At 40.2% G+C, this 16,210-nt stretch overlaps 1 protein-coding gene across 1 annotated transcript in view; it reads left to right on the top strand.

Moving 5' to 3' along the window:
* The window catches only part of ARHGAP42 (Rho GTPase activating protein 42), a 143,074-nt gene extending 133,511 nt beyond the window's left edge, over positions 1-9,563 (top strand). The window contains exons 23-24 of the mRNA XM_041487372.1: positions 4,050-4,129; positions 4,341-9,563. Coding sequence (XP_041343306.1) covers positions 4,050-4,129; positions 4,341-4,429 — 169 coding nt within the window. The 3' untranslated portion in view covers positions 4,430-9,563. The remainder of the gene's footprint in view (positions 1-4,049; positions 4,130-4,340) is intronic.
* The last annotated feature ends 6,647 nt before the right edge of the window (positions 9,564-16,210 follow it).

Genomic DNA, 16,210 nt, shown 5'->3' with positions numbered 1-16,210 from the left:
GCACAGATGGTGATCAAAAATACCTGTATGGTTTTGCAGTCTCACATTGTTTTCTGTATTACAGCGGATACTGCTGCACTTGATATTTTACTGCCACAGTGGTCTGCTCCTACTTAGTTCCTTCTTATATGCAGTGTTTGCAACCCTGCTTTCTGACTTTGTATGGTGCAGCAGGTCTCTAATGAGTTGTGTGTCCTCTTTTTTAATGCATTATTTGACCTGTTTCCTCTCCTTGTATATATGAGTATATGCTCCTGTAACACTAAAAGGTTTTTCTAGTCAGAAAGACATGAGACCACAGTACATGTGTTACGATTGGACAAGGAAGACCAAAATCTGATGCCCTGTCCAGCCTGTGCTCTCTTTTTCCAGTTCCAGAGTTACTTTGACTTCTGTCTTCCTATTTCCTGATTTGAAGTTTATTATTCATCAGTCTCCTTTACTGTGGTATTAAACTACTGTGTACAGTGAAACCGGTCTCTGTCACTAGTCTAGTATGCACTGGAAAGAGGTGAAGGAGCTTTTTTCCTATTTTCACAAATGCTGAAGTTAGATAAGTCAGTCAGGCCTGAGGTCTGTTTATTTCAGCTTCTGTACAGAAATGCACCAACACATAATCCCTGACTCTACATATTCTTGAGTTTGATTTAGAGGTACACAGAAAGTCGAGTCTCCTGAAGTGAGAAACTGCATTAGAAGAAGAATTTTCATTAGAAAAATGGGAAGGAGTAGGTGACAGCAAAAGGCTCAACCTTTCAGCAGGATCTCTATGTGCCAGTCTGGGACTTCAGTAGGAGCAGACTGATGTTTTGAAGCCCTCTAGACCCATGCTCCCTTCCCAAACATAGGATTAAATATTCTTTTCCAGTCATTCTTCTGTTTTTATTTTCATGCTATATTTTGCATCCTAAACCACCTGAAATGCTTTGCTCAGACCAGACCAGTGTGTTTTACTCAGGCTTGGTTTTGATTCTTCCATCTCCAGGGCTCTATAAACCTTTCTTCTTCCTGTAAGATAATATTAACCGGTGAGTCATCTGAGAGAGATTCATAAGTTTTTCCTCATTCATTCCTGTTCTGGTTTTGTCTCGCTATACTGAAAAGTCATTAGGACAGGAGCATAATTTTAAAGCTTGTTTATCTTTCCACACAGTTATTATTACTATTATTATTATTATTAGAGCCTCAGGTATTGTTGACTGTGCGTAGTCAAGCAAAAGAATTTATGATCTGATGAGTACTGATCCTTTCACTGCTAGTGTATTTATCATTTTGGGCTCAAAACAACCGTAATAGGAAGTAAGGAAATGGAAAATGCATTTTTCTCATCTGGAATCTACCCAATAAGGTCATGGAAAGAAGGAACTTCTAGGAAATGTGGGTAACATTTTCTGAATTTGCTTTTTTTTTCCTCTGCCCTAAACAACATGAATCACACTCCTCTCAGGTTATTAGCATCATCTTACAAGAACTGTAATAGATGATGGTGATGTTGTCACGTGCTTTTTAACAGCCTTGTTTCTAGGCAGAACAGCATTGTAACAATGTCCATTTTTGTAATCACAAACAAAATGCTCAAGAACCTGCAAGCTCATTTCATGAGCAGTGCCTCCAGATAGATAGGGTTGAAGTGAGTAATAACAAATATGAAAACCTAAATAATCAAATCAAGTGTGGAAGCAATAACCAGGTGCTTGAACATTGTTCCAGAATTATGAGTAAATATTCTTAAATCTGTCACTCATTATTCCATCACAGATGATTTGTAGATAACTTCAGGGTGTAATTGCACTGCCTCAGGAGCAAGGTAGTGTGAAGAATCCTATCATTCATTAGCTTTTGAGAAACTGACTTCATGTGTTTCTCTATCTGTATAAATGTCAAGTGCTGAGAACCTTTCTCTTGCCATAGGAGATGATTTTAGAGGTGTTTTCCAACCTTAAAAATTCTGTGATTGTATAATTCTAATATACAGTCTATGTTTTCTTGTCTTTTTTTTATTTTTAAGGTAAACATCCTTGGATCAGATAAAATTGGAGGTTGAAAACAGAATAGCTTATTAGACATTAGAGAATAGAGGAGAAAATTGTATTAATTTCTTAACTTTTTCTAAGGGCAATAAAAACAACATGTCATATTTCAAGAATTACTTAAGAAATTCTGCCTGACATTTAAATATTGCCTTAAATGTCTTTTGTCACAGTATTACTCAGGTGTCCCATTATTAAGATGGCCACCTGGCTTGACAGTCAAATTATTCAGATTTGAAATAATCCCTGTGATTTAGTAAATTCATTACCTACTACTTTGTGTTCATTACAACTACAGCAATCTTTAACAGTTACTCTGCTGTTTTATATGTGTAAAATCCATGATTATGCCACACAGATGCATTGGGTTTGCATAACAAGGAGTCATGCCAGGGTCAGCCCATCCCAACAGACTATTTTGTCATAGTGTTACTGATTTGGGTCAGGATAATTTGAAGATTTGTAGTGCTCTCTGCAGGCTTTGAAGAAAAAGAAGGTTAAATAATTTTAGTTTATGTGTAACCTTTGGTAAAGTTATCTCAACTCCCTCTGTAGATACATTATGTAGATTATTATGTATAAACTTCTACAGATTATATAGAGTAATGAATCAAGACACGTCTTGTCAAGTGTGGATGGCAAATTCTTCACAACAGGGGGCACCAAGGATTTCTGTTGGGAAAACTCTACTCAGAGCACTCTACATCAGCCAGAGAGCAAGCTTACATTTAAGCAAAATGAACAAAAGGGATCCAGTGCTCATCTTGTTTTATTTAGCTGATGGGATGTAACCAGGATGACAGTACTAAAAATCAGAAATGCTTCCCTGAAAATAAACTGCCCCTTGGATATTGTACAATTCAAAATTCCTGATCTCCTATGAAAATGTCATCCTGAGAATGTAACCCTTGAGGAGCTATTAGTTCTCTTAAGATGAAGGCAAAATATGCCATTTAGTCATGTCATAAGTCAGAGAATCAACAGCAAAGTTTTTTATTCAAAGGGACAAATAATCTCTGGAAAGCTCTCACATAAAAACTTCAGAATATGTCCATCCACTCTCATACCCTTTTAAAGGTTCAAATGATAATGCTTATGATGTGGCACTGTTAATTAATCTATCATGCAACTCTTTTATCTCACTATTTTGGGAGAAAGACATGATAGATTACATGCCACTTGGATCAACACACTCTATGTGTATGCAGAAAGTATGCAGAAAATTTTAAACTTTGCCACAGGTCACATATTGGGTCACTGAGATAAATCCTGGCTAGAAGGAAACCTCAGTTGGCAATTCCCTATCATATCACACAAAGGTGAAATAATCAACAAGTTCATCTTCACTTAGTGTAGTGTGGGTTTAAAGAAATTCAGAAAAATTGTTGGCTCATGGAAAATTGTTCTGAGTGTATAAGTTAATGTCAAGGTATTAGGTGAAGCACAGGAATCTAAAGAGAACTCCTAATTTCAATCTTCATGTTCAAACCCTCATTTTGTACTTTGCGGAATCATAGTGCCAGACCCCCAGAGGTGACTTTCCTGTCCTCCTTTTCTGGGACAGAATCATTACTCCTTTTTGTCCCAAGTTTACTTTCTAAGTATTATTTTCCTCTGTAGACCTATTAAAAATAGTTTCTCACAGGTCAAGTTTTTAGACCTTTAATGACTTGATTATCACTTTTGAATTTGTCTCCAGGCAATCCATGGCTTGCTTAAAAAAGTGTGCTCATTTCAGTACTTATTTGAATGACAATTTTGTTCTAAAAGTTCCAAGTTACATTCCTGTTTAAACATCTAAGTGAGATAGATAGCTCTTTTCTGCAAGAACATGCTTGTTAACTCCAGCAAGCTTGAAGTTATCTACTATAATTCTACTCCTCTTAACTGCTGTGTGACCAGTCATTATCATATAGCATTTGTACATCTGCTTATTTCTACACTTCACAGGTTTTAATTTCCTTTATACATTTTTCCTTGTTATCTCATTTATTGCAAACCTGTATTTTTTTCTTTCAGACAAGCAAAAGCCATGTATTCCTGTAAGGCTGAGCATAGTCATGAGCTGTCTTTCCCACAGGGGGCAATATTTTCCAATGGTAAGATTTGTTCTACGTTGCCTTATATATTAAAAAAGAACCTATAAAAAAACTGAACCATATCACAAAATGGGGGCATAATTCCCTTTTTAGCTCTCAAGTTTTGCCCTGATTTTTCAATTGCTCTTGAATAAATACCATGTCAGTAAATATATGTAGCATGTATGGGATTTTTAACAGTGTTAAAAATTGTGTATATGTTTTTTTGCAGTGTATCCATCAGTGGAACCAGGCTGGTTAAAGGCAACTTATGAAGGCAAAACAGGACTAGTTCCTGAGAATTATGTTGTCTTCCTCTAGTACTCTTTAGTGGACAGCAATATCTTCATGGTATCCATGGTAACAAATAATAAGCACTATGATTTTTATCTGACACAGATATGGGATCAGCCCCTTAGCTGAGTGGTAGATTTCCTTCAGATGCTGCAGCTGCAGGTTACAGAGCTCCCTGCCAACGGAACAGAATGTGATGAAACAGTTAACAGTTTCTGTGCTGAGGACGGTACTCTGTTTAAATAACTTCCATTGTTTGCAAAAGGTTGTTCTGTTCTTCTTTTATGGGTAGGAACACTAGAGCAATAAAATAATTTTAAAAATTGCTTTTTAGCTGCAGACTTTCAGGTCCAAGGATGTTGTTCACAGAAATGTGAAATTTAGAGGCAGTGCACTCTATGACATTTCTTGTAATCTATGGTTTTTAATATGGAAAATCATGGACTTTTTCATAATGTAAGTACTACTTCTATTGTGATCTAAATTCTCCCTTAGAAAACTTGATTCTAAAATTGATCCTAATCATTTCACATAAGAAATTACTGTAAGTCAGAAGTTGGGACTTCTGTTAGTCATTGAGTTACAGTATGGTATAGAATTTATACAGCTGATAATATCAGTTTATACACTGCCTGCACAGTGAATGCTCATTCAAAATGTGACATGTTTAATGAATATTTCATTCAAATACTTAGTCGATTTCTTTCCTGCTTTCTGTATCAGCACAGATAATATTAACAACTTTGATTTCTATGATAACCATCATCTGGAAGGTATTCTCTCTGTGTCCCAGAACATCTGTAGAAAACAAGGAGATTCTGAATCTGGACTGATTGCTAGTCATGTGAAGTGGGCAGTGAAAAACAGCAGTATGTTTTGAAACCTGAGATAAAATGTAACTCATTCTTTTCCCATTGCAAGTAAGACAAATGACCTGTGAAGTAGCCAACTTTATAAGCTATGAATGCTAAAAGCTCCATGTAGCAATAAAACTACTTAGTGTTATTTCTTCTGACTTTTGCTAAAATATTTGACAAAGATTCTCTCCTTCCACAGAATAAAAAATCCTTACTTTTCAAAGGTGTTGAAAAGCCCTATTGATTGCTCCTGGTAGGACTGAAAAGGAAAAATAAATGAATAAATAAACCAAGTCAAAGAAAACCCCAGAAACCATAAGTAGCTTTCTCAATCTGAGCAGTTTTCTTACACACCTTGAGGGAAAACATTCACTGCTTGCTTGGCTACTTATCATTCCTGATTGAAAACCAAGACATTTAACCTCCATCCTAGTATTTCTTCTGCACCAGTGCTTCCAAAAGAATTCACTAGCTCATAGAACTATCTAGGCTTAGTTTCATTGATCTCTCAAAGCTCAGTTCTTTCTTCAGTAGCAGAAATCAACATATAAATCATCTGTTGATTTCTAAGTTGTACACTGCTAGAAGAAAGTTTAAGGAAGAACTGCTGTTGGGGCGAAAAACATCAGTAATTTTTTACCTGCTGCGTTTTTCTTTCCATAGCCTTTTTCTTATTTAAATTGAAAAGTAAGATTCATTGCCAAGACGAAGTAGCATATCAGAACTTTCTTTACTTATATGTAGTGCATGAATTCTTCAGAGCAATTGCTGGATTTCAGGCTGGTGGCAGAATCCTGCAGGATCTTTCTCCTCACTAATTATTGAGTGATAATCTGAGAAAGAGAGAGGCTCAAAGAACATCCTTCCAAAAATTGTTTTTTTCATAGGGGGAGTCAAGACTGGCTGCAGGCAGTTGAGGACAGATCCTGTGCATTAGTGACTCTTTCTTCACCCTAAACAGTTTTATTAATCCCAAATTGTGATGAAGGGTTGTTCCAGATGGCACTGGCAGTGAAGACAAACATGTGTGTGCTCATCTAATTTTCTCAGAGCAGATGTGAAAGATGTGTCTTTCCTCAGCCAGTTGAATCTTTCTTCATTTTAAGGCAAGCCAAGTTTTCTTAGTCTAAGCTATGCCTGAGACTGCTGTTGCTCTGAGAACACCAACATGGTTTTGCTTGTGTTTCTGCTGTATTTCACAATCAAAAAACTGTAGGCTGCCAAAAGGTTTGCCTCTGGTAACCTTCCCAGGAAAAGTGCTGCTGGAGGCCAAAAGGAGCAGAAAGGGAAGACAACTCTGAGCAGAGGCTGGGAGCCCAGCACATCTCACACAGGCAGAAAAATGCAGTGATCAGGGGAAAATAATCCCATCTTCTGTCTCTTGCATGGGGTCAGTAGCAAACCTGTATTGAACATCCTTTGATGACTCCTCATACTTCTTAAGGGCAATTTAATTGTTGTGAAATTCTTGAGGAATTGTGAAATAGAAAATGTAAAAAATGTTTGCTCTTACTTGCTTTGTTCTAGCCTGATTTAAAAATAAGTGTGAAAAAAACCCCGAAGCTTAGGTAATTTCACATCCCCTGTATGTGTCTCACAATTCTCCAGTACTGTGTTTTGAAAGCAGCTGATCTGAGTGCAAGCTAGAGAAGTCAAAGATGCCAAGTTCATTAAAAATTTTGTAAAACTGCCAAGTTCAGTTACAGATTAAGCAAGTAGAGCGTGTGAGGGCTGAGGGGAAGGCTGGAGTAAGACTTGGAGGAATCCCTGTGGAGGAGAGGTGTTTCATGTGTTCCCACACATTCATCTCACATTAGACCGAATTTAGGATTGGAGAAGACCTTCATAAGAAACTGGATTCCATTCATGCTGCTCCCAAAACAAATCTGTGTTTTCCTCTGTAATGCTCTGCAGCTTTGTCAGGCCCTTTTCCTGACCTAGCCATAAATAATTTTTAAGTCATTTAGCTTCAAAATGGCATTTCAATCTGAAAAAGGTTATGCCCATTCTTACTTACACTTAGCCACTCACTGTCCAGGGGTAGGGGTTTTCATTTTTGGAACTGTATGGTTTTTCTTGTACTCTCCTCTGCAGCGGGTAGTAGCACTTTCTGTATGGTCTCACTGCTGGGTTGTGGGTGCCCCAGCCCTTCCCTGCCTTTAAGGAGGGAGTTTGTCTCTACAAGAAGCTGAGCAGTGAACCAGAAAGCTGAGGAAGTAGGGATGCAAAGACTGAAGTGGGGTAGGGTGCAGCACCAAAGCTTGTCTAATGATGATACTCTCAGGCCTGACCAAAAATCTTTTCTGACAATAGCAAAGAATCAGAAATCCATATAACATTTAAATGGAGATAGAGTATTTAGACAATGCCTTACCAGAAAATTAGGCAATCTGAATTAAATTAGTTCATAGTAGTGATTTACTATTCTTCATGGAAATCAGACTCACTCTACAATCAAAGGTTAAACACTTTTTAAAATTATTATTATTATTATTATTATTGTTATTATTACTATCCTTCCTAAAAGGATGCAGCAGGTTTGTTCCAAATATCACTGTAGAACTAAAGGTAGATGATACATTGTTGTTGTTTTTGTTCGTCTTGTAGAAATAATGTCTGTACCCACAACATATAATTAGCCATGTTTTTTCTTTGTTAAACTTTTTGATACATGTTGCAGCACAACATGAATCAAATTAATAGTGTGAAGGATATATTGTATGATAGATATGTAAAGTATATTAATATTCTATATATTCACACTTTTTTGTTAATGATGATAAAGATTACATTTTTTGTGTGTAATTCCTTTGAGTTCAGTATTAAACTATCCTTGCCATATTTTGGCATTTAGAGTTTTATGTAACAAAACTGTTAAATTAAACCATCTTTATCATTTATGTCCCTAACTAATCTATAATGTTCATTGTACAATTATTTCTGGAAAAGAAAGATGCACAGATTTGCTGACCAGCACTATTCTATGATAGTAATAGTAACTTATTTTCCTTTTATATATTTTCTGGTGCTAATCTCTATTCTTTGCCTGTAATTGGATTGAATTGTAATGTGCCTTTAGGAAAGACATGTTAGGAGAGGAAAAGCTGTAAAATTCTGCAGTTCAGAACAGTAATTACAACAACAAAAAAAAGCACTGTATCATTGTAATTGGATTTTTTTTTTTGTAACTTTTCTCCCCTGGACTATTTTCTACTTAATAAGATTGCATCAGAATAAATAATGAAACTAAAAAGCACATTGTTCTTGCTATTTCTTTTCCTAAGGCAGAAGGTTGTGCAATTTTGGCTTGAGCAGCAAGAAGAGAAATCCCAGTTGGGGAGCACATCCTCCAGACTGGGATGGATCTTCTCCACTGATGGAAACTCTCAAAGTTCTAGTGAAGTCAAAGACAGACCTTTGGCAATTTATACTGAAGGTTTGCTGGCCAGAAGCCCCTAGAAAGGAGGTGGAATATTCTGCTAATGTGATAATCTATGATCCAGCTTGGCGTTGTCCTTTCCATCAGCAGAGAGGCCTGGATGAATTGTTCAGTGGCCAGAGATCAAAGCCCTAGGCAACCTTAGTCTCTCTCTGGCTGGTCACAGAGCCCTGAAGATGGTGCTGCTGCTGCAGCCCGTGCAGCTCCTGCTCCTGATTAAGTCCAGTGTCAGTCAGGCTGTGTCTGTGCCCATTGGGAGCTCTCTTCTTTTTTTGTTTAAGATTTTGCATGGGCTTTGTGAGTTTGCTTTGTTTTGTTTTAGTAACGTGCTTGGTGTCCTAATTCAGTCGCTGAGGATCATACCTGTTCTTTAATTGTCCTGTGTGTGGCAGTGTTTAATAAGCCATCAGATTATTCTTGTTGTTTTAAGTGTAGAGCACAGTGCTCCAACCCTTGAACGCCTCAGCTGAAAGCTGTTTGGCCTCTGAGCTTTCTGGAAGTGTTTTATTGGGAATTGTCATCAAAGCTCTGGCACTAAAGATAGCACCATGGTCTCAGCAAGAGTTTCTATTGGAGCAAAGGGCAGAACAGCTGAACAGGACACATGGATAGTTTCCATTTTCAATCATATTTATGGCAATTTTGGAGGTATTAGAGTTTATAAGGGTTACTTTAGATACTATATGGTATTTTAATAGGAAAATATATACAATCAATAACTATATCTATTTAATAAAGTCCTACTAAATTATCTTATTGAACTCTCTGTTTATTTTGTAGTGTGGTTTCAATAACTATCTGCACTCTGTATATATCTACATGTAAATAACTAGCATGACATGCATAAGCTGACTTTGCAGACATAATTCTGTGTTGTACTTTACACTGTATTTCAAAAATTTTAAAAAATGTTTTTCAAAATAAAAATCCTTTATACATAGACTGGATTTTTATTTGTTTTAAATTTGGGGTCTGGTTTAGCTTTTTCTTTTTTCCAAGTAATGACACTTTGGTTCTACTTCTATCCATACCCATATTTTAGGGTAACATTTCAGCCCCAAGGATGCTTTATGTAGATGGGCATGTGAATGCCAGACAATAGTCTGTCATACATTGTCCTGATCATGTGGAAGTCTCCAAAGATGTGGCTTTTGAGGAAAAGAAAATGACAGCTTTGGGTGTTAGGTAGCAAGAAGCAGAGCCCTGGCTTGGCAGAATCTCACTGATCAGGTCTTTGCCTCTGGAATTCAGCAGGTGGATGGGCTCAAGGGAGGGCCTTCCGTGGCTCCATTCAATCATCATCATGGCTCCATCAAACCAGCCAGCTGATAAACTCTTTCCCTGTTCACTGTGCTTGGGCTTGGTCAGTGCAGAAAACTGCAGGAGACCAGGGAGGATGGATACTGCTCCTGCATCCATCGCTGCCAGCTCCTGCCCCGGCACGCTCAGGCTGCTGTGCCTCCTGCCTGCAGCCTCCTTCTGTGTGGGCACTGTGCCCACAGCTGTGCCCAGGGGCACTTCAGAGACAGACAGGAACAAAACACCAGTGCCGTGGCTGTAAGTAAAAATGAGACTGTTGAGAAGCCAAGCACGATGGACCAGATGGAAAAAGAGTCTTTCCCTTCCGATGCTTTCTAACAACTGCTCCGAGGTGAAGCCTGTAATTCATACCTCTCTCTGCTTGAAGATTTGAGAGATGTGGACTCTGCTTTCAGGAATCAAAACATCACCTGCAGCCTGCAGTCACCAAACTTGCACCTTGCTGAGATCCTGGTATCCCTGGCACGGTGGGGCCAGGGAGAAGGCAAGGCTCCCCTTGGGACCAAGGGATGCAGTTGAGCTGGCAAAGCCCCTTCTGGCTGTATTAGTTCAGCTGGAAAAGCCTGAGAAGTAGAGGGGCTGCAGCAAGGGGTTAGAGCTGAGCTGAAGCTTAGTGCCCTGACTTCAAGTGTAGAGAACTGCCCCTGAGGTGTGGTGTGGAGCAATAGCAATGGAAGCTGTCACCTGCAGCACTGCAACACATCGCTCCCTGCAACACTCCCGGGTGCCACGGGGGCTTTTGGGAAGAAGGGAAGAGCAAGGACAGATGCCCTGAGGCACCTGCCCTTCCCTGCTGCTCTTTGTGCCTGGAGAGCTGGGCTGTGCCTGTGCCTGTATCAGCACTGCCACAGCTTCCTCTGGGACCAGCTCTTGGGACTGGATTCCCCTCCACTCCTGCTGGGGCCCATGAAAGCAGGAGTGTTAGGAGCTGGATGTGCCACAGGTGCCCAGCTCTGCACTGTGTGGGCACAAGAGGAAATGGAGAGTATCTGCATTTTGGTAGTTTATCAAAAATGACAGTTCATTACTGATTTTATGTTAAAAATCTGGAAAAAAAAAAAAAAGGTTGTGTTTTCTGTTAGAGTTTTCTGGTCTTTTCCACGGGAATGAAGGCTTCTCAGATTTAAAGACCCTGATCTGCAGGAGTGAATGAACACTACTTTGGAGTATAGACTAAGCTCTAAAATAGTTCTCATACTCATTTTCACAGTGTCCCATTTTACTTGACATCAGGAAATAACTACAATTTTTTTTAAATTATTTCTGGGAAACCTGTGTTCTGTCTGACATGCTATATTTTGACATTTCATTGAACATATAAATGTAAAAAGATTTAATTGCTGTTGAATCAACGGAACTGTGTTGAATTACCACATTAACACCTAATTTAAAACTCAAGGGGTGAGACATCTCTGCTTCTTACCAGAAAGGATGAAGACACATCTCATTACTTGGTTGCATTAAAGCACCTTACAGGGAATGATCCTCATGTGTTTGGAAAAATTAGTATTTTTGGCTTTATTACTGATAAGGCTTCAGTGTCAGCTCTGGAGAAAGTGATGTGTGGAATTGCTTTGGTATAGAATGTGTGCTGAGATGAGCGAGGCTGGCCACAGCCTCCTGCCTAAAGAGGAGAAACTTCAGTGATCCAAGGAAACAGCACAGGTGTAAACTGAGCAGGTGGCAAAGTCAGTTCAGGTCCTGGTTCAGAACATTTTCTAATTAGTTTGGCATGATGCATTCCTTCAAAACCAACCTTTCTAACACAAACACTGCTTATTAAACATGGCAAATAAGGTATCTGCGCTTTCATCTTTTAAAATTTTATTTCATGTTTGTAAAACTTTTCCCATGTCCTTTGGATTAATCGCTGATACAGAAACAAAGTATTGAAAGATATTCTTGGCTTCTTTTGCAATGCTTGGCTTCTTTTCTATTGTATTTATGGCAACAAGCTCAAAAGCTGAACTAACCTAGAGCAAGTGCCTTTGCCAAAGATCATGGTGTGCTTTTTTAATGTAAACATGCAGGGATTCATGGGAACATTGAGTGACCTCCACAGCCAGTACAGAAAGGAGTCTTAATTCACTTGAAAGTACTTTGGTAATTGGAATACATCTTTCTGCCAGTATAATTGAGGAACTGGTTAGTTAGACCCAGCACGGGTGTATTTCATTTAAAATTACTGTTAATGGCTCTTGGGTGCCCTTAGAAGGGATCAGAGTCCCATCTGAATGAAAAACATCAGTGATTTAGTTTTGTTGGTGGTCATTGCTTTTGTATTCCTAAGAAAAACCCCACACATGCAAAGGGAAACATGCAGCACATCTGGATTTGGGGTATTTTCAAAACAAGGTTTGCAGTGCTGTGCTTTGGCTACGGCAGCAGGTGGGAGGGCTGAGAGGGTGGGGGCTCAGCCCTGGGTGGGCTTGGGGCAGGGTGGGGTGTGGAAGGTGCCCAACTTGTCACAGCACAGCAGAGCTCGGGGCAGGAGCAATGGGCTCCAGCCAAGCTCATTTGGGGTCTCTATTTTCCAGAGATGACCGTACACTCAGGGCAGCCCTGGGGAAACATCGGCACAGTGCACAAGCAGCTGAGACAGCTGCACACTGGGAAGCCTCATGAGAAGCCTTTCAGAGGACAATTCCCAAACCCAGGCAGAAGGGGGATAAGAAACCTGAGCTTGATCCGTGGAGTGTTCCTCCAAATAAATTACCTGGCATACAGGATACAACTGGTTCCTAGAGTAGAGCACGTGCTGTTTGCAGGAGCCTCACAAGGAGGTAACAAGGGTTAGGGTTTCAGTGCACCTGAGCTGGGAGGCTGAGCACACAGTGCTGGAAACAGAGACTGTGTAAGCAGTGACAACTGTGAGCCCTGAATTACCACAAAACAAGAAGGATGCCTCTCAGCAGGGAAAATCCACAAGAAGAAAAGACAAAAACCACACTGGGGGTCCCTGGGAGACCTCAGAGATATTTAGGTGCAAACAAATTTTGTGGGACAGCTGTGATGCAAATATATTCATTCATAAATCCTCATCTTAAATTGTGTTTTAAGTTTGTTATTTCCTGCTGTTGCTGTTGCTGAGGGATGCTTTTGTTTGGTCCTGTGAAGGGCTGTTTCTTTTCTGTAATTAGGACAAACTGCCTGCCTTTGATGGGAAAAATGGCCATTCTGCACAATGTCCTTCTCCCCAGACCTTCCCTGAGAAACCTTCAGTGAATGCCACAGGAGTGTGTCACTGTCTTCCAGCTGTGATTTGTAACATTTCCAGATGGGCCCTGCTCCCTGCCCTCCCCATCCCCCTGAAGTTCAGGCAATACAAAACAAACCAGCACAATTTTTATCCTCAGAGCAACACAGAACCAAGTCTGCCTCTGCCAAACCCTTGCTCTAATATTTTTCCTCATCTTTTTTCAAATGATGCCTTGAAATATTTCCTAAATGAACTGGAAAACCAAATGTAAGCATGATCACAATAATGATATCTGTAAGCACATCAGCATGAGAAACTCAGGTGAATATTGTGGCTTTTTAGCTAATTAGCTTGACTGGATAGTTTATATTAGAGGGAAAATCAAGACAGCGTGTTTATCATGGTGTTATTAGTGTGAATCTCTCACAAATAGCTCCTCACCTGAAGGCAGAAGAAACAAGCACGGCTCTTTCCCTGGCACACATTTAGGTCAGCCTTCCCTGCAGGAACATCTGTGAAACAGTGGTAACACCAAACCCAGTGCAGCTCACAGGGGGTGATCCAGGACACTGGACCTCCTCAGAGCATCACCTCAGCCTTGGCTCAGCTTGGTGCCTTCTCCAGTGCTGCAGCACCTTCATTACTGACACACAGGAAAGCAAATGATGGTTTCATCTGAATTCCCGCACGACAGCATCTCTGACACCACTTATTTCTTTCATTTAGATAATCACAAAATGCCAGCACTGCCTTCCCTGTGAGCAGGCAGTGATTATTGCTTTACTCATTAGTATGTTTAAGAGGAAGCTCACTGTGCTGGGCAGAAATGAGTCAGGCTTGAGAGCATCTGCATCATTATGGAGTCTGAGATGTCACAATAAAAATCCCATCTCATTTAGGGGGACTGTTATCTGCTAAAGGTTAAAGCAAAACCTTCTACCTATGTCAAATAATGAGTAATCTTATTTTGTTCTTTATACCCTTCTATTACCATGTCTGTTGAAAAGAATAAAACCCCAAACTATCCTTGAGCAAAAGAGGCATGCATTGAGGCTGATTTGGGACAGAACAGATATATATAGATCGATAGATATAGAGATTAATATAGAGATACATACATGCATATAGATATACACAAGGCTATAGATATGTATACACAAAGCTATTCCACTCAATCCTGAGCAATTGTGTATATAAATAATTGGGGCCTACATAAAGGTACTAATGCAGATGTTCTCCACTTAATGCATATTTAAGTAGGACCACATTGTTTCACTTTGACACCTTGAAGTGTCTCAAAGGCTTTAGGATTATGTTCTTCTGTGTGCTAGCTGCTAACAGGACTAAAAGAAATTCATGTATTTATGTACTGACTAAATGCCTTCCCCAGATGTTTTAAGCATAGAATGCTTAAAACTAAATTAATTTGGAAAATGAATCATCTGTGTGGTAAGTCCCAGTGCAGTGAAACTGTTCGTGATGTGTACATGGAGCACTGGTAACATCCAAGATATCAATTGACAAGAATGAGGGCATTCAGAAATGAAACTGCAACATCACTTTCAAGATGTTCTGTATTATGTGGAAATGATGTCCATGAGTATTGGCGTTGTTGGCATGACGAATCTTTCTCTGAAGGCACATAACACTGCAGCGCATCCTTAGAAAGGGGTGACATCTAAACCAGCACTCCAGTTTTTTTCCAGTATTTCCTTGGAACAGGAAAGGAGGGAGGTGGTCTCTCCTGCTGATGGAGGACACCCGGCATTTCCCAGCCGTTCTGCCTGTGCCCCTCACCAGGCTGCAGGTCCCACTCCTTGCCTGTTGCACACCACGTCACAGGGCAGTGGGGTGGGATGTGGAACACGTTAAGGATGAGGGAAGGATCACCTGAGCACTGGAGTCAGTTCCTTAAAAGCCAGGGGTGATGTGCCCTGTTGGTGCAGCCAAGGAAGTGTTGCACCAGTCCAGGTCAATGACCAGCAACAAGAAAGGCTCTTCTCCCCATGAATGAGGATCCCAGGGTGGATGGATGGATGGATGGATGGATGGATGGATGGATGGATGGATGGATGGTGGATGGATGCATCCTGCTCTGTGCTGCATCTTGCACCTCAGAGAGCAGATCTGGCACTGACCATTCTGGCAGCAGAAAGCTCCAGCTCTTGGTGTGAACTGCCTCTGTAAAGTCTGGGGACAATTTATTCTGAATCCCTGGCTTTTAAATAGTTACAAATTAATGATTGCCCAATGTGTAGATTGCTGTGCTAATGGTGCCTCTACTCAGGTGTATTCTTGCTGATCTGGACCAGCAGCACCGTGCCAGCACCTCTTCCACAGTGCCACGGCCTCTGCTTCCACATCAGCACCTCTTGCTAGTGCTGCTGTGCTTGGATCTTCTGCACTGCAGGGCAGGCTTTTTAATAAACTTTCCCTTTGTATGTGTTTATGCCAGCAGATCAGGAATGCTTTGTAACTTATTTTGATGCTTCCATAGGCTGGCAGTTTGACTGCTTCAGTCTTGATTAAAATCACAACCTTCCATGTAAGAATAAATAAAGATATAAATAAGTAATTAAATAAGGGTTTATTGTGTTCTGTCTTGTAGAGGGTTGGAATGGCAAAAAATATGGAAGACAATTCTGCCCCCCCCACCCTACCCTTTCCCAGCCATACAGGTTTGAACTCAGTGACTAATCAATGTGTATTGTCTCCAAGCTGGAGCAGCCAAAGTATTCTCCCCAAAATCTGCCTCCCAGCAGCTGCTCTGTAGGACTGCAGCACGAGTGGCTCCACCAGCCTGGTTCTAGCAGCTGCAGCCCCGTGTCCAGTGACAGCACTGTCATTCTGCAGCTTTAGCTTCCACTCAGTCTAGTGGATTTTTGTGCATCTACTGAAGAGTTAAACACTTCTCATGCCACTACAAAGCAAGCACATCCCCAGTTTATTGGACATTACACAGTGGAGCTAGACAACACCTTTGCAAAAATATT

This window comes from Pyrgilauda ruficollis, unplaced genomic scaffold (assembly GCF_017590135.1).
Source record: "Pyrgilauda ruficollis isolate IOZ18807 unplaced genomic scaffold, ASM1759013v1 scaffold8, whole genome shotgun sequence".
Taxonomy (NCBI): domain Eukaryota; kingdom Metazoa; phylum Chordata; class Aves; order Passeriformes; family Passeridae; genus Pyrgilauda; species Pyrgilauda ruficollis.
Note: the sequence above shows the minus strand (reverse complement) of the source record. Positions and strands in the feature narration are given on the sequence as shown.